Source organism: Antechinus flavipes, chromosome 3, assembly GCF_016432865.1.
Source record: "Antechinus flavipes isolate AdamAnt ecotype Samford, QLD, Australia chromosome 3, AdamAnt_v2, whole genome shotgun sequence".
Lineage (NCBI taxonomy): Eukaryota > Metazoa > Chordata > Mammalia > Dasyuromorphia > Dasyuridae > Antechinus > Antechinus flavipes.
The window spans coordinates 239,420,594-239,445,850 of record NC_067400.1 but is presented as its reverse complement, the minus strand read 5'-3'; the positions used below and the strand labels follow the sequence as shown (position 1 = coordinate 239,445,850).

Genomic DNA, 25,257 nt, shown 5'->3' with positions numbered 1-25,257 from the left:
GAGTTAGAAGAACAAAGGACTCGCAGGTCTGTGGAGAAGGAATTTATGGCCAAAGAACTAGAGTACATTATGGAATGCAAAATGGATAATCTTGATTATATTAAGTTTAAAAGTTTTTGTACAAACAGAACCAATGCAGACAAGATTAGAAAGGAAGCAGTAAACTGGGGAAAAAAAAATTTCACATCCATGGGTTCTGATAAAGACCTCTTTTCTAAAATATATAAAGTATTGACTTCAATTTATATGAATATAAGCCATTCTCCAACTGATAAATGGTTAAAGTATATGACCAGATAATTTGCAGATGAAGAAATTGAAATCATTTCTAGTCATATGAAAGAATGCTCTAAATCACTATTGATCAAAGAAATGCAAATTGCCAATCTCTCAGATTGGCTAAGGTGACAAGAAAAGATAATGATGAATGTTGAAGGGGATAGGGGAAAACAAAGATACTAATACATTGCTGATGGAGTTTTGAACTGATTCAGTCATTCTATAGAGCAATATGGAACTATGCTCAAAGGGCTATCAAATTGTGCATACCCTTTGAGCCAGCAGTGTCTCTAGATTATAGAGATTATTTTTAAAAAAGGAAAAGGACCCACATAAGCAAAAAATGTTTGTAGCAGCCCTTTTTGTAGTGACATGGAACTGGAAACTGAGTGGATGGCCATCAGTTGGAGAATGTTGAATAAGTTATGGTATATGAATATTATGGAATATTATTGTTCTGAAAGGAACATTCAGCAGAATGATTTTAAAAAGGCCTGGAGAGACTTACATAAACTAATACTAAGTGGAGTAAGTCCAAGAGAACATTGTACACAGTAACAACAAGATTTTGCGATGATCAATTCTGATGGACATCATTCTTTTCAACAACAAGGTGATTGATGCCAGTTTCAATGATTTTGTAATGAAGAGAGCCATCTGCACCTAGATAGAGGTCTGTGGAGATTGAGTGTGGATCACAGGATAGTATTTTCACTTTCTTGTTGTTATTTGCTTACATTTTGTTTTCTTTCTCATTTTTTTTTCCTTTTTGATCTGATTTTTCTTGTGCAGCATGATAATTGTGGAAAGATGTATAGAAGGACTGCACATATTTAACATATAGGATTATTTGCTATGTAGGGAGCGGGAGAAAGGGAGAGAGAAAAAATTGGAATACAAGGTTTTGAAAGGATGAATGTTGAAAACTATGCATATGTTTTGAAAACAAAAAACTTTTAAAATACTTAAAACAAAATGTTGCCTCTATTCACAAAAATGAAAAGGTTTAAAACTTGAATTATGAAAATTTCATTGTGTAAAAAGAGAAAAGAATATAGAGATGTTAGGGAGATAGAATCTATATGACTTGACAATTGGATATGGATAGAGCTAAGAAGGATAAAGAATGGCCCTTGGGTTATGGATCTGAATAAGTGGAAGAATGGTATTATCTTCAACAGAAATAGAAAAGTTTTAGATATGTTAGTTTGAGATGCTTATGAGACATGCAGGGAAAGATGTTTGCCAGGTAGATGGAAATGTAGAACTGAAGTTGGATTCAGAGAAAAGAATTAGAATGTCTTCTAGGTTTAGTGCTAATGCTACTTCTTACATCAGTCTTTTATTTGGATCCTTTCAATTGTTTGGGATCCCCTATTCGGTCACCAATCTGTTCCAAATGACTTTTTAATTTATTTTGTATACACTGTATCAAAAAAGCTCAAATCTCATTTATAAAACAGATTATCTATGTGATATTGAGCAAATAATTTAATCTCTGAATATCCCAGAAAACTCTCAAGATTGAGAAAGAATTTAGTACTGGTAATTTTCCACACCAATTAAATCAAAAGGAACAAACATCTATGCAAAGAAGCAAAGGTACATTCTACTGAGGGAAAAATATACATAGATAAGTAAATAGAAACATAGCCATAGACACATATATAATTATAACTGTATAGATCTATAACCATACATACATATAATATCCTAAGAAGTCTAAGTGTAATGTCATTTTCATATCTTAGTGTTTACATATATGTGTGTGTGTATGTGTATGTGTGTGTGTGTATACGTGTATATATATCCTACCTCGTTATCTAAATATCTATTTACCAGATAGGTGGCAGAGTAAAAAGAGCATTAGTCTTGGAGACAGAAAGACTTAAGTTGAAATATCCTCTTATATACTTATAGCTGTGTGATGTTGGGTAAGTCACATAATTTCTCTTTTGCCTGTCTTTTTTCATCTGAAAAATGGATTTAATAATAACAGCTACCTCCCAGGATTGTTGTGAAGATCAAATGAAATAATAAAATGCTTTACACAGTGCCTGGAACATTGTAAGTACTACACAAATTTTAGCTTTTTCTTGTTATTATCTATTGACCTATTTTTCTATATCTATTCACTTCCCTCCCCTGCTTCAGTTTAGGTTTCATTTTTTTTGTCTTTATGTCCCCAGAGTAGCACAAGTTCCTGGCACAAAGCAGGGACTTAACAAATTATTATAGAATGGATTTGAGATTTCTATATAATGCAGCAAAATACAGTGCAGAGGACAAAAGCTATTAGACTAATCATAATGTTTAAAGATAATTCAGTGAAGTTTTAAAAATATTTAGATGTGTACAACTAAATTTAAATAAAGGCAGAATGGTATTTCCCTAGTAATTGAACTTCCCCTTGCTCTTGACTGAGAGTAGACAAGGTATTCAAATATAACTGCAGCATATGACAAAGATCAACGATAGCTAAAACCACTAATGACATAAATACATTCTTTGGTAATCAGAGGCTGAACTTAGTACTGGGAAGTTTTGTCACACAGTGACCACATCCTTGAGCAAGGGTTATGTGTCTCTGTGTGTGTGTGTAGAAGTAGATAATATATTTTCTTCATGCCACTGTATATTTAAAGTTGTCAGGTAAAACAATTAGAAAAAAATTAAATGTTACCAGCTAGGAATTCCAAGGTGTCATATTACTGTCATAATACTTCTCAAAGTATAACCAAGGAACATTTCAGTCCCCTACTTCTTATTGATATAGAGAATTTACTGAATAATCCTTATGTACAATGAGAACTTTGATGTCAATTATTAACTTTAATCCCAGTATGTGTGTGAGTTCATTCAGTTATATATAATGTGAATTTTATATATAATACATATATATAATGTGAATTATATATACGATATTACATATTATAACTCTATAGTAAAATTATATTGAGTTATGTATTAGGGAAGGCAGTTTTTACTTTTGCTCCTTATTAATGCAAATTGTACACCATAGATAAAGCTATTATTAAAGTGGCTAGAAGGATTGACAGATAGCTTAAATATTCTGTTACTTCCTTCTCTCAAATTGGTTTTATATGCTTTAGAAATTTAAGGCATATTAGAAATTAATATGCTTTAGAGATTTTTGACAAGTTTCTAGGAAGCTGGGACCCATTCTGTCATGTGGCATTCTGGCATACTCCATGTGGTATATATTAGGTAAGGTGAGAGTACTTCTAAGTTTTTCATGTATATACCTAGAAAAGTAATTCTCTTTTGCCATTTTTCCCTAAAATTTGAAGGCCTGTATAATGAATTTTTTTCTAAGAAACATAGTCAGGTAACTGAAATTTTCTTCCAGGACATTAATATTTAGAAGATGAAAAAAAATTTTTTTTTTTTTTTTGCCATATAGAAGATATTATACTAATCCCCTATCCTGCTCCACTGAATTTATCTCAGTTACTTCTTGTATTTTTTTCACATAAAGAACTCAAAATCTGATTCAAGAAAATTATTTATGCTGCTTCTTTAGGTATGAAAATTTCTAGTTATGAAATTTGTTTTTCTAAAGAAATGCCATATATTGGAATTTTCTGTTAATGTTAATTTTATCTACTACATTTTGAGTTAATTGTAAAAAGGTATATACAGTTAACTTGTTAAATCTTATTCCCTGGATTTGGAGGGATAAAATTATGTATAGTATATGTAATAATATTACATTATTGCATATTAATGTCATATGATATATATATCATAGCATTATAACATTTTTATAGTTAATTTTTGTCTCTCCAAACCCAACCATATATAGATACATACAACACATACACATAGACATATACACACCCCAATATCTATTTTTATGGTAGCTTGTCCCCACTCATCTTTTCAATTAGTAAAGTTTTTGTATAATCTTTCAACTTAAATGTAGTCTAAAAGTTTTACAGCCTAATGGTCAACCTTAAGTTTGCCATTAATTTTTTTCTGATAATTGAATAAGAAAATAAAAAAGACTCTTGATGTCTAAGAAAAGCTCTTCTGGGAAAAGGAAATATCCATAATTCTTTGGCAGTTTTATATTCATTATTGCCCCCACCCACACCTTTTTTTTAAGTCAATAAAAATAGGGAATCTTGTTTATAGATCAGGATATTCTGATTTCTTCCAGTGTTTATGTAAAAAGGAGAAAGCAAGTCATCCTAATAGTATATGCATAATTGAGTGAGAGTACATTTTAAAAAGTTATTATAAAGAAATATTCTATGTAAAACTTTAGAATTTATAAAATATTCTAGCAATGTGCAATTATGGCCCAAATTTTATTCATTCAGGGGATGATAGATTTTAGAAAGGGACATTAGGGTGTACCTAGTCTCACTCCCTATTTTTTACATATGAGGAAAATCAGGGGATATTAAGTGACTTAAGTAAAGCCACACAGTTACTAAGTTTCATATTTGAGATTCAGATTCCACTTTGGCCCTACATCTGATGAACAAATTATTTTTGAAGGATCCAGACTGCTGAAAAAAAAAAAAAAAGCTCAGGGTGTTATGCTTGAATTCCTTGACTCTTAACTACTCCATCTAGGAATAATAGAGAAAATTAGTTAATGCTTAGATTCTTTCTAACATATTGGTTCTCCCTCAAAAGGGGAAATAGGATGTCCCATGTAGATGAGGTTACTTGGGATAATGATTTATTTCCTGTAAACAAAATAGATGCTTAACATACTTAGGATTATTAAGAGAAATGCTTAAATAAGAAACCAGAGTAATAAAAAATACTCATGTTATATTCTCCTGGGAGACTGGTATTCAAAATATTAAGATGTTATAATTTGTGAATCTTCTGAATAATTATTTTACATTTGTACCTTGGCTCTACTCTGTCCAACCAATTCCTTTCAGATCCAATGTGTTTTGGCAAAGGAGGCCAGAGTTTGAACTCATCCTTCTGCAAAATGTTTACTTTCTTCTCCAAGAAGTAGTATATATAGGAAAGATCTCTCAAAGTATACCCAGTACAGACTGAGGAATCCAGGAATCATTACCTCACAATACTTCCTCCAAATCTGAAGTATTAGTGGAGAAGGAAACACAAAAACAGAAGAGACAGCCAGATTCCCTAATGATCACCATCAGCTTATCTAGCTGAGTCTCTTTTCTAAAGGCCACATGGGAACAGTTACCATGCTACCCAAGTAATGGTGGACAATCCTAGAGGAAAAAAAAAAAAAAAAACTGCTAGAGTGAGCTCACTCTTTACCAAAAGTCATCTGAGTTGGCAACTCTTCCAGCTCAAGCACCAATTGCTTTGTCACCTCATAAAGTGTCACCTCATTCAGTGATGGGCCGCAAGTGTCCATGACAGTTGCCTGGGAAGCTCAGACACATGGATCAGAATATAGAAAATCTATGATCAAATCTCGTCTTCAGTCACCCAATTACTGTTTGGATGACCTTAGGAAAGTCAGCTAATCTTTTTGTGACCAATTCTTCCTATCTATAAAAGATACAATAGATCAAACTCAAATGAGCAATATGGCAGCCACTTATTGACTTAGAAAAATCACATAGGAATACTGTCTGTTTTATAAGATTTTTATTTATTTTGTTAATATTTCCCAATTACATTTTAACCTGATTCAGACTAGTGCTGCATTGCAGGCAACATATTTAAAATCTCTTATCTAAAAGACCTCTAAGGTTCTTTCTAATTCTAGTTGGGGTAGCTGGGTGATGCAATGGACAGAGTGCCTTCAAATCTAATATTCTCAGTTTAGAGACAAGGAAACCGAGACAAAAAGAAGTAAATTGTCTTGCCTAGAATCACATAATAAATATTTGAGGCAAAATCTGAATCAGTTTTCCTAATTTGAAATCTAGTGCCTTATCCACTATACCATATAGGACAATGAAAACCATCTACTTCTTTATCCTAGGATTGGGCTGAGACTTTTATGTATGTATGTATGTATATATGTATGTATGCATGTATGTGTGTATTATATATATATATATTATATATAAAACACACACACTATACACACATATAAGTATATACTCATATACATATGTATAAGTATACATACAGATACACATATATAATATATATACACATACATATAGAGAGAGATAGACAGAAAGATATTTGAATGTCACCAGCCATGGAGCCACTTCCTTTGCTTTCTAGAGTCATTTACTGTCTAATGTTTGCTTAGCTCCACTTCTACCCATATTTGCCTTTCCCCAGAAAAAAGGACAATAGGGCTTTTGGGATTAATTATTACAGCTAGGTATACATTGGACAGAATACTATCATGGATTCAGGAAAACCTGAGTTCAAAACTAACATCAGACATTTATTAGTTGAATGACCTTGGGCTACTAACATCTACCTCCCAGGGTTGTGAGAATCAAATGAGGTAATTGTAAAGTGCTTAGCAGAGCACAAGGCAGAAAGTAAAAGCTACATACATGTTACCTATCACAGTAAAAACTACTTAAGTACATCTAAAATTTTATTTATTTTTAACATTCTTTTTTTAAATGCTGAATTCCAAATTCTTTCTTTCTCCAACCCTTCCCCCCATTCTTTGAGAAAGCAATATATCAATTATGCAAATTATGCAATATATCAAATTATGCAAAACATTTTTCCATATTTTCCATGTTGCAAAGAAGCAAAAAATAAACAAAATGTAATACACACACACACACACACACACACATACTTGGAGTTTATCAATACTCTTTTTGGGCATGAAAAGCATTTTTTAATCATGAGTCCTTCAGAATTTTCTGGATCATTATATTGATCAGAGTAGCGAAATCTTTCCCAGTTGATCATCCTTATGATATTACTATTACTATATACAATGATCTTCTGGTTATGTTTACTTCATTCTGCATCAGTTGAAATAAGTCTTCCCACCAAATGGTTGGACCAATTTACAACTCTAACAATAGTGCTTTAGTGTCCCAATTTTTTCACATAGCATCCCTCCAATATTTGTCATTTCTCTTTTCTGTCATGTTAACCAATTTGATATTTATGAAATGGTATCTCAGAATTGTTTTTAATTTGCATGTATGTAATCAATAGTGATTTGTAGTATTCCATGGGAATCAATACAACTTATCTCACAATTTATTAACTCACTTTTATTGTTCAACTGTTTTTAGTCATGCCTGACCCTTCATGACCCCACTTGAAGTTTTTGTGACAAAGACAGTTGAATAGTTTGCTGTTTCTTTCTCCAGCTCATTTTACAAATGAAGAAACTGTGGCAAATAGGTTAAATAATTTGCCCAGGATCACACAATTAGCAAATATCTGAGGCCAGATTTGAGCTTAGGAAAATGAATTTTCCTGACTCTACCCTCTGACTGTATCTACTGTGTTACCTAGTTGCTTACTAAGACCACAAAATTCTAGATTCTTTTATGATTGTTTCTATTTTGTCCATTGTCATTAAATTATATATTTTAGGTATTCCTAGTATTTCAAATGGTTTGGTTTTTAGCTTCTTCCTCAACGAGAATAATGTAAATGACTTTTGGATCAATTTCTTGAAGTGTGGTCCAAAACAATTTATATTTAGTTTTTGTAATAGTTCTTTGTGATGGCTGAAGAAAGGATATGAAAAATTGTGACTATCTTCTAACATGAAAGAATTGAAAAGAGTATAAAAATAAGGCAAGTTGAGAATTTGATCCAATATTCCATTTTCAAGAAAATTTGATCTAAAAATCTTTTTATCCATAAGACAGACAGAAACAAATACTTTGAAATCAAGTAAAAACAATACGGACAGAACTGAAACACCAATTTCTATTCTTCATATTAATGTGTCATTTAAAAGAAAACAACTAGTTAACATAAAGAGCTAGTCAGGGATTCAAGAGACCTGCTTTCAATCCTAGCTCTACTATCTGCCACTCTATGTATAACTGTAGAAAAGTCAGTGGACCTTTCTGGGACTCATGTATAAAAAAGAGTACAAGATTAGATGATGCCTCTCAAAACTTCAACTCATCAGAGTTACTAAATTTTTTACATATTTTTCATGTTCCATAGCTTTGTTATTTACACTTTTCTAAATGTACAACAATCATATTTCAATATATTATCTTAAATTCATTTTGATTTTCTTTTCTACTCCACAAAGTAATATTACATTACCTTAAATTAAGCACATTTTTGTTAAAATGTAATGATATTGAAATATTAATCGATGTGAATTGCCTTGATTCCATTTGTATTATAGAATAATATGAAAGTCATGTTAAAAACAAAACATAGAGCTTAATACAATCATTTCACAATTTTCCTGTTTCGAAAAATATCTTAAGCAACTATACATATCTGTGGTTTAAGCATGAAAAAGAGTCAGAAACTTTCAAAGTATTTACCTAATTTCATTCATTTCACTAACTCACCTTAATTTTTGTGGATTAATTTTTGGCAAGTCATTCAATATCTATGTTTCTCACTTTTAAAATATAGGATGTGATTTATAGTAATATTTGCTATCTAGTTATCTCAGATTTTTAGTAGCAAAGAGTTTAAACTTGTTTGGATATAATGTAACTTCAGATCTGTATTTGGTTTTCAGAAAGTATTCTTATTAAGGGAAAGTACAAGGAAAATGAACCCTCAAATCTCATTTTCAGCCTTATTTGGAATGTTTAGTACTTTCTTAATGATTGCAAAAGGTCCCAAATCATTGCCTGGAAGATGAAAATTGTATATGTGTGGTATGATGTTTGTGTGTGTGTGTGTGTGTGTGTGTGTGTGTGTGTGCACATCTACAGTATGAGTTATCAATTACCTAAATATGGTATATTCTTGGATTATAGGAATAGAGGAAAGGGCCTGAATTAACCCCCTCATTTCACATGTAATTAAATGAGATTTAGAAAGATGATTTACATATCTACTATCTTAAGCAAGATTTGAACTTATTTCTTCTAAACTATGCTCTTCTCTCTCTCTCTCTCTCTCATACTCTTTCTCTCTGTCTCTGTCTTTCTCTGTCTGTGTGTGTGTTGTGTGTGCGTATGTCTCTTTCTCTGTGTCTCTGTCTCTCTCTGTCTCTCTGTCTCTCTCACTTTCTGTCTTTCTCACTCTATTTTTCTCTGTTTCCATCTCTGGAACACCTGATCATAGCTGCAATGATTATATAGTGTGGTGATTAAAATAAGACAGAGAAACTATATAAAAACAACAAAAACATTTTTCCTATATGCCTGTTATTAAAAAAAAATCCTTCATGAAAGGCACTATCTTTAATAACATATAATGCAGAAATCATAATTTAATTAAGACTTAATAAAAAAAACTTTAAAAAGAATTAGAAATTGATTGCCAACAAGAAAACTGTTTGGTTCTGCACACATATATTGTATCTAGGATATACTGCAACCCATTGAACATGTAAAGGACTCTTGCCATCTGGGGGAAAGGGGTAGAGGGAGGGAGGGGAAATATTGGAACAGAAATGAATGCAAGGGATAATGCTGTAAAAAATTACCTTGGCATGCATTCTATCAATAAAAAAAGAAAAAAAAAAGAAATTGATTGCCAACATTTATAATGCCTAAGAAAGACAAAATGAAAGTTATTCCTGGCCATATTCCAATTCTTAGATATTCTACAAAATATAAACACAAAATTTTGAAGTGATATGCTTTCAGTAAAGAAGAAATTGCCCAACCTCAGATTTTACTGTTAGCCTTCAATTTTTAAAAAAGATAGCTAAAAAATATGCCAATCATTCAAATAAACCCATTCATTAATTAATTATTTGATTTGGAAGGTAATTTATCAAGCATTATGCAAAGTGGATTCCTTCAAACTCATAGATTTTAATGCCTTTTGTCTTAATTCCACCAGATACCACAGCTAACCAAGGGACCAAATAATGTGGAAAATATGTTCAAGCTATTGATTGTTAGGAATGGTAATCTCCTCAATGGTGATCACGTACTCTTAGGAAACTTTATGTACAGACCAAAGAGTATATGTCAATTCAAGAGAAAAATGAAAAAATGTGTCATAACAGTCTACTCTTTCTGACAAAGCATATTTACCTTATCCTCCATCATTCCTCCATTCTGCTCCCTTCCTCCATTATGTCTCAAGTCTTCTTAGCTATTAGGAAAAAAATGCCTTTTTTCGGGTAGATTTTCAGGAAAAAAGTTATCTTATTTCTACCTGAGAAAGCATAGTTAGAAAGGGAGCTGTAAGGATCATTTCAGAGAGACCTGGAGGGACTTATACGAACTGATGCTAAATGAAGTGGGTAGAACCAGGAGAACATTGTCCACAGCAACAGCACGATTATATGATGATCAGTCCTGTCAGTCATGGCTCTTTTTAACAGCAAGATGATTCAGGCCAGTTCCCATGGCTTTTGAAGAATAGAGCCATCTGCGCCCAGAGAGAAGACTGTGGGGACTGAGTAGATCACAACATAGTATTTTCAATTTTTTTTTGTTATTGTTAGCTTGGATTCTCTTTTCTTTCTCATTTTTTTCCTTTTTGATCTGATTTTTCTTGTGCAGCATGATAATTGTGGTAATATGTTTAAAAGAATTGCATATGTTTAACATAAAGTGGATCACTTGCCATTTAAGGGAGAGAATGGTGGGGAGGGAGGGAAAAAATCTGGAACACAAGATTTTGCAAGAGTGAACTTTGAAAATTATCTATGCATATGTTTTGGAAATAAAAAGCTTTAATAAAAAAAAAAAAAGGAGGGAGCTATACAGGCCTACTTCCCTCCTGCCACATATACATGTCCAACATACCCACTCTTATACCCAGACCCTTTTGTGGTTCTGAAACAGTTCTCAATAGGCTGTTTCTAAGGCAATAACATGTGCATATATGACTAGTAAGAGGCCACACCCCTTTTTATTTAGAGAGAGACAGAATGAATTACAAAGAATGAAAGGTCATGGTTTGATTGTGACAAACTTGCAGATCTTGTTAAATTATCTCTTCCATCTTCCCTCTTTCTAAGCCCTTCAAATTGCGCTTTCTTTTCAAACGTGCTTATTTTTACTGAAGAGAGTACCATTTCCCCATCATCCAGGTTCATCATTTTAGTTTTACTCTTAATTCTTCACTGTCCCTCAACCCATCTAATCTAATTGCTGTTTTTCAACTTTCATAGCATCTCCTGCAGTCATTCCCTTTTGTTTATTCATACAAGCACCACTCATCACCTCACTCCTCTCTTAGATTATTGCAATAGTAATAGCCAGTATTCACATAACCCTTTAAAATTTATAACAGTTTTACTTATCACATTTGATCCTCATAACGTTTTGGGTTTATTATCATCATTATTATCCCCAAGTCATAAGATGAAAAAACCAAGACTAAGTGAAGTTAGGTGACTTGCTTGGAGTCATGTTGTTGTCTGTCATTTGTTCTTGAAGAGGACCATGACATCAAGCTGGAGATTCTATGGCATGACCGTCAAAAATTGGATTTTAGTGATAGAAGGTTGTGCAATGTCACCTGCTTCATTTTCTCTTCCAGATCCATATGGGTGCAGTAGCAAGATATAGATTAGGATGTCAGGAGATGTCTCTGGATGCAATAAGAGACCTTGATCTTTTTAAGTAAAGATCTTTAACAGGTCTCAGTTTTACTGAAACAAATCCCTCCTTTACTTAGTGGGGAAAAAATGAATCTAAGAGGGGAAAACTCTTTTTTTTTTTTAAATAACTTTTTATTGATAGAACACATGCCAGGGTAATTTTTTTACAGCATTATCCCTTGCATTCACTTCTGTTCCGATTTGTCCCCTCCCTCCCTCCACCCCTTCCCCCAGATGGCAAGCAGTCCATATATGTTAAATATGTCACAGTATATCCTAGATACAATATATGTGTGCAGAACCGAACAGTTTTCTTGTTGCACAGGGAGAATTGAATTCAGAAGGTATAAATAACCCGGAAGAAAAACAAAAATGCAAGCAGTTTATATTCATTTCCCAGTGTTCTTTCTCTGGGTGTAGCTGCTTCTTGTCCATCTTTGATCAATTAAAGCTCTCTTTATCGAAGAGATCCACTTCCATCAGAATACATCCTCAAACAGTATCATTGTTGAGGTATATAATGATCTCCTGGTTCTGCTCATTTCACTTAACGTCAGTTCATGTAAGTCTCTCCAGTCCTCTCTGTATTCATCCTGCTGGTAATTCCTTACAGAACAATAATATTCCATAACATTCATATGCCACAATTTACTCAACCATTCTCCAATTGATGGACATCCTTTCATTTTCCAGCTTCTAGCCACACAAACAGGGCTGCCACAAACATTTTGGCACATACAGGTGAGGGGAAAACTCTTAGGGTTTCTAATCAAAACAGAAACCATTGCTATTTACATCACTCTGAGTCAATCAGAGTCCAAACAGTGACCAACTGAGGCATGGTCTAGAACATATTGTTGACATGATCAAAAAATTTTTGTTGCTAAGGCTGCACAATAAAATATACTTGGAGATCATTGTTCTAAAACAGTGACAGCTGGGGCAGCTAGGTGGCACAGTTGATAGAGCACCAGTCCTGAAGTGAGGAGGATCTGAGTTCAAATTTGGTCTCAGACACTTAATGCTTTACAGCTGTGAGACCCTGGGCAAGTCACTTAACCCCAATTGCCTCAGCAAAAAAAAAAAAAAAAAAAAAAAATTAGTTATAGCCAAGATAACAGGTTTCTTGACCTTGAAAATTTCGAGAGCTTCCCAATAAGCTATTGAACTTTTCCTAAGAATTTGTTATTAACATAACCAGAGAATGTTTGATCTTTTGAAATCTTCCTTTGGAAAAGCATGTAAAATTCGATTTATTCAGAACACCAAGAGGACGAGTTATTCTTATTATCTTCAGTTTTTGACTATAACAGAGTTTAAACTGAGTAGGTGAGGGGAACAAATACTATGAAATATTTTATGCCAACTCTAACATGGGACGTTTTTGCATCAGTTCACTTTTCCATCTTATTAAATAGAAAGCATAAAATGTAATTAAATATTTAAGTAATGATCTCACTTACTTTGTTTTAGTCAATGGAGTTTCTGTTGTCTTGGTGAAATGGTTATAATAAAATGATTTATTTCAGTGGCTTAGTTTTAACTTTAGTTTGAATTTCATTAGGACACAATTCTTTTTAGCTGCTTCAAATAATGTATCTCTTTTGTTTTTCATGTGAAATAAGATTTTGGTAAAATTTACCTGGTGAACTTTATTTACATTCAATTTATAATTGAATATAAAAATTACTATCTTTTAAGATTGGTTTCACAAGAAGTATTTGTGGCAGAATCTCTCTCATTAACTCCCCAAATAACTTTAAATATAAGTGAGAGTTGATTTTTTCTTAAGGATTTCACTATTTCTTCTAATGCAAATATCAGGATTAGTTAGAAAACTTTAAGAATAGGAAAATAAAGTTACCAAAGATTTGCTGTAAGAAAAAAAAATATCTTAAAGCAGGTGATGAAGTCACATCCTGACTCAAAAGAGGAACTAGCATCTAAGTGGGGCTGAAACTTTGCTAATGCTATGTACCATACATGCTGTACTATTACATGGGACACTTGCTTCTCTAATATTTCAAAACTCACACAATTTGGAATAAGTCTGAATTTAAAATGTTGAAGAGAAAACCTTCAAATGTTTCAGAAAAGGAAAAACCACAGAGACCAAAGGTAAGTTTATAATACATAATTAAAAGTAAAGAAAACTACTGAAAAGATTAGTGAAGGTGGTTTCTTTTAAAGTTTTCTTTCTTTTTGTTAATAATAAAAAACAAGTAAGGCATACAGTTAAATAAACTATATTAGTAAATAGCAAATTTGTCGTGATTAATACAGAAAAATGGAATTGCAAGGTCTGAAAAGTAATACAATCCAGGCAACTGCTGCTTCCTCTCCATTCATTTTTCCTACTTAAGATAATTTGGTCAATAGAACGGATACTTGAGTCCAGATACTCAACATTAAAGAAATTCTTTAGCTGTTCACCATTAAAGATGTTAATAATAGGAAATTACTATGCATATTTTTCATGACAATGAGTCTGATAATGCTTCTTCGGGAAAATAGAAAATTCTTCTCACCTCTAAGCAGCATATCCCTTTATAATTAATTTTATAATGACAAAGAGAGAGAAACATTAAATATAAAAAGTTATTTTGCCATTTCCAGGGGAAAAACATTGTTATTTATTATAGGGAATAGAGTGTAGAGAAAACATTTTGCATAATTTTTTGAACTAAGTGACATTATTAAGAACTCCAACTATTGATTGTTGTTCTTGTTTTTGGCATAACAAAATGTTTTATATCAATCCATTCAAATAGAAATATTAGCTTTTTATCTTAGTAATAAGTGATTTTAGATATAATTTGAGAATTATGATTTACATAGGAAAGCACAATTATATTTGTAAATATGGACATAAAGTAAACAATTTGTAGTATGTTTGAAGCAAAAATAAGAATAAATTCTACTCTTACTGAAAATTTTATTTATTTGCATTGAATAACTTGTTAATAGAAGGCTACTGAGATCGGATCTGTTTCAAACAAATCATGTTAAAATGGATGTTGAAATTGTTTAACATTCTTCTGAAAGAAAACTTATAAGACTTTTTGAGGATTTAATAGACAAGTACAATATACTATTTAATATTTGACAAATCAGTGGTTGTAGTCCTTAGTAGAAGTTCTTCGAAGACATTTGAATAAGTATTTTCTAGTACTACTTGTTCTTCCAAATAAGAAAATCTTGTAAAACAAAACAGGTAGGCTAACATTGGTATAACTAACATTGTTGATGGAATGATAACAAGATCATAGTTTTCTCTTCAAATGTTTAGCGCAAGCAAGATGTTTCCTTTCTTATGAATTAACCAGGAAATAACAAAAGACTTGCTTGTGGTGTGAAATATGCGTGCACTGCACAATTGCAAAGAGAATAACAACAACAAAATAAGTTTCATTTGAAATACTGGTTAAAGTAAAAATGTTATCTTTTTTTTTTCATGTTTCATCATTTTAAAAAAATTATTAATTTATTTGATATGTTATTATTTGATGTCTGGTTTGAATGTACAGAAAGTTGGGCTAATTGCAAAATGATGTTCTTGTTACTTGGTGAATTAATTTATGAGTAGTATTTTTTTCATGTAATTTCTTCCTTCCATATAAAGGAATAGCACATTAAAAAATAATACACATATAAAAACATTTACCATAGGTAAAAATTCAACTGGAATTTTGCATTGGGATTCCTGAAAATTTCCTTTATAGAAGATAACTCTGGACTTCTTATCCATATCCATATATATAGATAATTCTCATGTATCTGTTTATGTATATCTGCATAAACATATGGGGAGATAAGTTTGATTTCATGCTTTCTAATGCATTCACTCTTTTAAAGTTTATTTAAAAGTGTATTTAATTTTGACTGAATTTCTTTGAGTTAATTGGTTTGTTTCTTAAATAATTTTCTCTTTAAGATGTTTTTATTGATGTCCTCTTTTTATATCGCATAATGGGGAGAGTATGATTGTTCTTTCCATTTAACCTTGTTGTAGCCATTATATACATTGTTCTCTAGGCCTTGCTTATGTTATTTTGCTCCAGTTTATTTCTTTCTGTTTCTCTATATTTACCATATTCATAATTTTTAAGAGCACAGTAGTACTTTATTACATTCATACACTAGCTGTTTACCCATCCCCCAATTGTATATCTACTTTGTTTACAATTCATAACTACCACAAAGGTGCTATTACTATATTTTTGTGTACATTCTTTAGAAAAAAAATAGTTGTACTAAATCACAACTTCACCTTAGTGGATTGTGGAACTCCTCCAATGTTGATTGCTTCCATCTTTTTGTTATCTGTGCCAATTTGTAAGGCAAAAACATCACAGTTATTTTGGTTTGTTTTTCTTTTATTAGTAGTAATCTTTCATGTGGTTTCATATTTTGCAATTCTTTGGAAAGGGGTAACTTCATATTTTTTATCATCTATTGGGGGATGACTTTTGGTTACATCTGTGTGACAGAGAGAGAAAGAGAAAGAGACAAACAATGAGGATTCAGTGGTATCACAAAAACAGGAGAAGAGAATATCAAAGAAAAGAGGGTGATTAACAAAACCTACATTAGTAATGTTTAAGAGAGCAATTTCAGTGGAATAATGAAATAGGAAGTCAGATAATAGTATAAGATTAGAATAAGAGGAAATTAAGTGGAAGCATTTATTGTAGATGATGTATTGAGAAATTTAGCTACAAATGGAAAGAAAGATGAAGGATGATAACTAGTGGGGATAAATACAGCAAAAAACATTAATTTTTGAGGGTAGGAGAAACAGGGAAAAGTCTATAGTGATTAGGGAAATAGGCTGTATAGGGAGAAATTAAAAGTAAGTGAAAGAGCAAAGATGACAAAGGGAGCAATCTCCTGAAGAAGGCTGGATGGAGTGAGATCACTTGTACACAAAGAGGAATCTGTCGTAATTTCATTATATGAAAAAAGAGTGGAGAATGAAATAATTGTAAAAGACATGTGGGTCTTCTGAGATGAGGAACAAGAAAGAAGAGGGAGCTTTCACTAAATGGTCTCATTTTTATTGGGAAAACATGAAGCAAATTTCTCAACTGAGAGGATGGAGGAGGGGAAACATGAGATGTTGGAGAAGATATGAATGGATTTGGAAGAGCTGCTGTGGTGAATAGGACAGTGAGTTAATTTGTTCCATTGTTTCAGTCATATCTGACTCATTATGACAACTTTTGAGGTTTTCTTGGCAAAGATGCTAGAGTATTTTTCCATTTTCTTTTTTAGATCATTTAATAGATGAGAAACTGTGGCAAACAAGGTTAAGTGACTTGCCCAGGGTCACGCAGCTAGTAAAAGTGTGAAGACAGATTTAAACTCAGGAAGCTGAATTTTCTTGACTTCAAGCCTAGCACTGTATTCATTGCTCCACCTAAATGCCCAATAAATTAACAATAATGAGGGCTCAATTGAGATTATGCAATATCAATTTGTAGTGGACCAAGTTGACATGGTTTTGTGATTTTTCTGTTTTTATTCAGCATCATGTGTATAAGAGAAAAGGCAGAACATGGGGAAAGTGGTCCAATTTGTTTTGTATAGCTATACATATTTATAATAGCTTTGTTGTTCTTACCTTCTCACTTGGTGGAGAGGAAGAAGAAAATTTGGAGCTGAAAATAAAGTAAAATTTATTTTTTTAAAGGAAAAAAATACTCCTCCTCCAGCACACCAAAAAAGGAATCCATTTCTTTTCCATGTCTTTATCTCCTCTTTTCCTATTTTGGTTGATTAAATTCTTTGTCTCATCTTTTTGGGGAGAGTGGGTGTCCTACTATACTTATTGGAAAATATAGGAAAATAGGGCTAGCATTGATGGGGGAACCCCAATACTGTCTTGACTTGGGAGGGGGGGACCATGAGGTAAATACTTGAGAATCTCTTTGAAGGGGAGAAATTCTCCTTGAACTTTCAGAGAAGCTCTTCCCTGAGAAAGACCCACCCTGGGGAATCAAGATAAGTAGTTTCATTCTGTTATCCTGGAGGAGACCAGCACACCCTCTATTGATAACACTCACCACTGATTACACCCTCTATTGAGTTGAAGATTAGTCTAGGACTAGTCATTCAATTGGAAAACTTCTATTCAATTTGAAGATCTTGGTCTGATTTCAACTCAAATTGCCCCAACCCCCAGCCAAGATAAAATAAGTTTCTGCTTCCTCATTTCTTTGCAGAGGCCCAAAGCAGGAATATGCCAAGCCAAGGAACCTCTCTTTGGCATAGCTGCCTGTGAGGATCTTCTGCCTGCTGAGAAGACACCCTTTTCTCAGTGTTAACCCCTCTTTATCTCTCTGCCAGGATTTCTTTGCTAAACCTTTACCTTTCTGTCAGGACCTTGCCACTGAGGAAGTTAGCCTTCTAACAAAAGCTGACTTTTCAGTGCCAATAAATTTCTTTTTGCCAGTCTAACTTTTGGGGCTTGTAAATTCTTTTATGAAGGACTTGCACCAACCAGAAGGGGTTCCCACAACTCTCTGCCCTGCTCCAAACCTCATCAAGTCTATTGGAATTTGCCTGAATTACCTCATTGTTGAAAAGTCATGTTCATCAGAACTGATCTTCATATAATCTTGTTGTAGTTATATACAATATTTTCTTGGTTCTACTCACTTCACTAAGCATCAGTTCATGTAACTCTCTCCAGGCCTTTCTGAAATCAGTCTGCTGATCATTTCTTATAGAACAATAATATTCCTTATTACCATAACTTTTTCACCCATTCTCCAATTTATCCCAGTTTTCAGTTTCTTGATCCTATAAAAAAGGCTGCTATAAACATTTTGTATATGTGAAGCCTTTTCTTTCTCAAAGCAAATTCTTCTACAGCTATAAAAGAATCTAGCAAAGTACCTGAAACATTTTAGGCAATATAATAAAGGTTAATCCCACTATCCTTTCCCCTCTACATGCATAACTGATCCTATGTTCCTTTCTATCTTCTCCATTAGTATTCCCCCTCCATCATATGTACTGTGTTACTTATCTTCAATATCTCCTTCCCTTCAATCTGCTTCCCTACTGTCTACAAACATTTTTCTTATACTACAATAATATTCCCTCACAATCACATAGCACAATTTGTTCTGCTATTTCCCAGTTGATGAGCATCTCCTGAATTTCCATTCAGTAGAAAAGAGTTGCTATGAATATTGTTTTTATGTATGGTTCCTTTTCCTTTTGTTTTTTATATTTTTCAGAAGACAGATCTGGTAGTATTATTGCTATATGGTAAAGGGTATGCATTGTTTTAAAGCCCTTTGGGCAAAATTCTAAATAATTCTATAGAATGGCTGAATCAGTTCACGGCTATAGCTACAATGCATTATCTCATTTTCCCTACATCCTTTTCAACACTTCTCATTTTCTTTTTCTGTCCTATTAGCCAATCCAATTTACTGAAAAATGATATCTAGGCTCTTTTTTTGATCATGGATTTCACAAAGTCCAATAATTTAAAAGTTCTCTCTTCTGGATTTATTTTTTCAGCTCAGTTGTTTTTCCAATGAGATATTTCACGTTGACTTTTTTTTTTATTCTTTTGATGTTGTTTTGTTGTTTCTTGATGTTCCATAAAGTTCTTAACTTCCATTTAGTCAATTCTAATTTTTAAAGAATTTTCTTTAGTAAGCGTTGATACCTTCTTTTCCATTTGACCAATTCAGCTTTTTATAGAGCATTTTTTTCTTCAGTGAATTTTTGTGCCTCTTTTCCCATCTGACCACTTATGCTTTTTAAGGCATTATTCCTCTCATTGGCTTTTTATATCTTTTATTTTTATCATTTGGCCTATTCTATTTTGTAAGGGTTTTCTTTTCTTTCTTTTTTGCTTTATTTTGTTTTTGATTTTTTTTTGCCTTCCTTATCAAATTTTTGATTCATTTTTTATGATTTTTTTTGTATCACTCTCATTTCTCTTCCTACTTTTTCCTTTACCTCTCTTATTTGATTTTCAAAATCCTTTTGAGTTGCTCCATGGCATGAAACCAATTCATATTTTTTCTTTGAGTTTGGATACAGGAGCTTTGCTTTTGTTATCTTCTTCTGAGTGTATGTTTTGATCATCCTTGACCATAATAACTATCAGAAATTTTTTTTCTGCTATTTTCTCCTTTTCCCAGACTACTTGTTAAATTTTTAACTCTTTGTTAAAGAGGGGCTCTGCTTCCAGAGTAGAGAGTGCTTCAGGGGTTTTGTCAAATGTTTTCAGAGATACTCCTAGGATCCTGTGAGTTTTCAGTTCTTCTCAGGTGGTATGATCTGCTAGTTTACTATTCTGACTCTGATCTGAGTGACTATAAGCACTCTTTTCTTGCCTGAAACTTGAGGTGGTTTCCCACTATGCTGCAGTGACAAACTCTGTTGTGGTAGTACTCCTCACCCTGGGACTATCACCCAATCCAAGTGTAAATAAAGCAATGGAGAACTGCCTTAGTGCTAGCAGAGATCCCTCTGAATTCCTTCTTATCAGTTGTTTGATCCCCTTACTGTTTATGGGATGAAAGCTCTGAAAGTAATTGTTAATTCACTTTCTCCCAAGGCCTACTCCTGGTTTTCTGGGATTGGATCTGTATTGGATTAGCCTGCACTGGAGTGTAGTCCACTCTCACCCATGAGCAACATATCTTTCCTGATGATGTTTTAAATTGTCTTTGACTGGAAAATTATTTCACCTTGTCCTTTTATGGGTTCTGCCACTCCAGGAATTGTTTCATGGCCTTATTTAAAGGCGTTTGGAGGGGTTTGGAGGAGAGTCAGGCAAGTCACTGTCTTTTCTTTGCATCTTGGTTCTAGCCCAATCAGTCCAATAATCACTTAACCACTAAAATTTATTGCCTTTTCCTCAATCCTCATGCTTCTCAACATCTCTGAAGTTTTTAATATTATAGATCTCTTCTTTTTGATGCTCTCTTCTCTTTAGCTTTTTGTGATCTCTCCTTGTTCTTCTACCTATCAGATCTTCTCCTAAATTCTTCTGACTCTCATTTAGTTATACTAACCATGCTAACCATGGGTGTCCAATAAGGCGGTGTCCTCAGCTCTTCTCTTCTCCCACTATAGGATTTCACTTGGTGATATTATCAGCTCTTCTAGTTTCAATTATTATCTTTCTACCAATAATTCTCATATCTACTTATTCTCCCTAACTTTTTTTTACTGACCTTCTGTCTTGCATTTCCAGGAGCCTATTAGGCATCTTAAACTGAATGTCTGGTAGATATATTAAATTCAATATGTCCAAAACTGAACTCAAAATGCTACCCAGATGTCAAACCATTTTTTCTAAAACAGAAATCTGATAATTTAATCCCCCAATTCCCAGTTAATAAAATCCACCACCAGAACCAAATATAAATGCCTTTCAAAATTGGCCCTTGTTCTGCCATTATAACTTCCTTACAATTTACTCTAACCCATGAACTTTGTGAAATAATGACACTGGCCTCCTTTCTCTTCTTAGAAGATATTAACACTTCTAATTCTACATGCTTTCACTAGTTTTCCCTCATTTTAGATAAGCTCCTCTTTTTTTTTTCTTTCTCTGGTTTCTCTGGCTTTCTTCAAATTCCAGACAAAATCCTACTTTCTAAAAGAAGCCTTTCTTAATCCCTTTTAATGTTAGTGTCTTTCCTCTGTTGATTATCTCCAATTTATTCATTAAGTTTCTTGTTTGTATATGATTGTTTACATGTTGGCTCTTCCATAATTCTATGAGCTCTTTGAGAACTGATATTTTTTTTAAGCTATGAGGAATGTCTTCATTTTCTTCAATACTTAAGATTGTTTTTGCCATATAGTCAGTGCTTCGGAAATGCTTATGTATATGGGTGTGTTTGTCTTTATGATTATATTAAACTATAAAATGAGGAAAATATTTTTAATATTTACTTAGCAGATTTTTTGGGAATGTTACTCAATATTATTGGATGAAAAAAAAGGACTACTATTAGTTAACCTGCTAGGATCTCTAAGCTTCAGAAGAACTGTCACAAAATAGCTCCATCTAATAGCTTTTAAAATCCACTCCCTTATATTTCTTAAGCTTGATTCAGTTTTATTGTTGCTAATTTCCAATACTCTTTTACTTATTTTTATGCTTGTTTTTATCTGTAATTTTGAATTGCATATGTATTTGTATATTGGGACATTTATCAGGAAGGTTCAGATAGCTCTTTTGTTTTGCAGTGATAATAATCAACCTGTTCCCTAACCAATGAATTGATTTAAATAAGAGAAATATGTGAGAAGATCTGTTTCTTTTTTAAAGCTTTTAGAAGTCACTGTAATTATATATGCCTTGATGTCCCCTGATAAATTATTGGGAGAGTAAGGATTTTTTGTTTGTTTGTTTGTTTTTGCAGTAGAATTATTGATACAGGTTTGTAAAGTATCTTAAAATCCATGTAATCTTACTAATATAAGAATGTTTTCTATAATTCTTTGACATTTCAGCATTCAGCTCCAAAACATATCCAGGGACACAGATTTCATTATTTCTTATAGCAACTTCTCATTACTACACAGTTTTAATAATAGAAAAGTCCTTGTTTTGAGTCATATAAACATTTTTGTTTTCACTCTGGAACATTATACAATAAACATTTATACTTTATAAATTTTGTAATAACTGAATGTATAGAAGGGATGACTAAAAAAATTAACTGTTAGAGACCATTACTTACAAAGAAGAAACATGAGGTCTCAGTGAGGTTTAAGTGATTTCCCAGAAGTCACATAGCAGGAGTGTATGGCAGAGCAAGACTAGAAATCAAGACTTCTGAATATTAAGTGTTTTAGATGGTATTTCAAAACTTAGATTTATTTAAGTCAAAATATGCAATTATAAAGCATATATTTCTTCATGAGTTTTGTAACAAGTCTCTGACATTTTAAACTTTTAGTTAATCTGAAATAATTCAGGTATAATTATATATTTTAATATTAACTCCAAATATGAACTAAAATTTTACACAAATTCATGGTTTATTTGAAAATGAATATTTTCCAGAAAAAGATATATGGTAGGAAATTTTAAAACAGAAAATATAATGAGAATATAGCTGGTCTATGCTCTCTTGTAATTCTGTGTCAATAAAATTTAATTAAGCTTTTTTTTTTTTTTTGGTTACTAGAAATTCAGCAAGTATTGTTTGTTTGTTTTTTTGAAATTCTTCTAAGGCAACTTTAGAAATAGTTAATTTTCACCTTTATTTTAAATTGAACTATATAGAATAATTAATGAAATACAATTAGTATCTGATTGCACTAGAGATGACTAAAGTGGCATTGGCTTTCATTTGCATTTGATCTCAGCAATGAGAAGTGATGAATTGGTGAAGAGCTGTTTTCACTGCACTACCTGTTATGCAACTTTATGCTCATAGATCAGGATGACATACTAGCAGCATTAAAATTTTTATCTGTACTTAACAACATATAATTTAACTCACAGCTCACAAAGAAGCCACATTTTATTTGGTCTTTATTTTTCTATGAAGTTAGTCAGGTATATTTTAAAGTATAGAATTAGGAAGACTATTTAGATTACTATTATTACTCTACTGATACTTGATAGTTACTACTGTCCCCAAGTAATTTTTTTCCTTATCTTGTTCCTTCCTTTCTTTTTTCTTCATTCTTTCACATTCTTCCTATTTCTATTCATTTCCAATTTAAGACACTTTCCAAACTCAATGTTATACAACAAGGTATATATAAAACACGACAGAGGATCTGCCACAGGGATAGAGAGAATAAGTACTATCATGTTACTGAGATAAAATGATTAACAAAACTGGGCTTTGAATTTGGCTCTTGAGTTTTGACAGCTAAGGCAAAAAGAAAATCATGTTGGGTTACATAGTTTTCATAATTTAGCAAGGATTTATCTGAAAGTGGCAACCTTCACTATGAATTCATTTTTTAAAAGTTTTAAAGTCTAGCCCCTTTGAGTTCATTTTCCATTTAAGAACAATGTCTTCTATTTTTTTTCTTTGGGGGAAGGAAAGCAATTGGAATTAAATGACTTGCCTAGGGTCACATAGCTAGGAAGTGTAAAATGTCTGAGGCTGGATTTGAACTCAGGTCCTCATGATTCCAGGGTTAGTGCTCTATCCACTGCCCCTAAGAACATTTTCTTTTACAAAATCCATTTGAATATGATGAACAAAAAGACTATTAAAAATCAGGAGATCAAGGCTCTAGTTCCATCTCTGTGATTACTGCAATCCAGTCACTTAATAAAAAAGAGCGACAAAGATGAAGATGTTAGAGTTCTATGATTTTATTTGATTTGCTAGAAGCAAAAAAAGGTATTTGCTACTTTCCTCCTTTGTGCAAAGAGGTGAGAGACCATAGATATGAAAAGTCTGATCAAGTTACTTTATTCATCAGTTTTATTTAGCTGTGAAGGGAGGAAATCAATAAACCACTTTAAAAGAAAAGTATATGTTACAAATAAATACACATATAAAGATATTTGTTATTTCTAGATCATTTAATCCCTTTGTATGATACTCCATATTAAACTTCTGCTGGTTTTTTAAAGCCTATTCTTTCCCAATGATAGATTTGTTGTTATTTAGCTGTTTCAGTCATGTCCAATTCTTTATGACTCCATTTAGGCTTCCCTTGCAAAAGATATTGGTGTGGTTTGCCGTTTCCTTCTCCAACTCATTATAAGATGAGAAAAAATGAGTATTAAATGAATTGTTCAGGATTAAAGCTAATAATTGTCTGAGACCACATTTGAATTCAGGCCTTCTTGACTCTAGATCCAGCACTCCATCTACAGTATTATCTACTTGCCCCCTGAGTGACATAGTCTTTCATATGAATTCATATGATGACAAACTCATAGTAAATATCATATTAGATTTTCATACATAGCTTGTGGAAAGCCAGAGGAACTAAATATTAACTGTGACATGAAGTTGACAGATGCTTTCTCTCTTCTATATTTCTTATAACTTTAATTACCAAAAATTAAGATACATGGGAAATTGTAAAAATTTAATTTACATTTCCAACTACAACAATGAGAAAAGTCATTGTTTTTTGTGACATTAAAGATTCCTGAATTTTAATTATCATTTCATCATTGTCATGGATGGAAAAAAATAATTTTGGGTTTAAACAACAGTTCAGGGAGGGACAAGAAGTTTTAAGCTTTAAGAATGATACTTTTCACTAATTAACTCATCAATTAAATTATTTTGAAATGTCTTCCATGCAAAGCTTTAGCCTTGATATTTTCCAGAATTGTCTTCTGGAGTTTATGCCAGTTATGGGCTGAAAAG

At 32.4% G+C, this 25,257-nt stretch overlaps 1 protein-coding gene across 2 annotated transcripts in view; it reads left to right on the top strand.

The window, feature by feature from the left end:
* The first annotated feature begins 13,873 nt into the window (after positions 1-13,873).
* SAMSN1 (SAM domain, SH3 domain and nuclear localization signals 1) overlaps positions 13,874-25,257 on the top strand; it is a 57,595-nt gene continuing 46,211 nt past the window's right edge. For both annotated transcript variants that reach the window (XM_051984747.1, XM_051984746.1), the window contains exon 1: positions 13,874-14,029. In XM_051984747.1, coding sequence (XP_051840707.1) covers positions 13,973-14,029 — 57 coding nt within the window. In that variant the 5' untranslated portion in view covers positions 13,874-13,972. The remainder of the gene's footprint in view (positions 14,030-25,257) is intronic.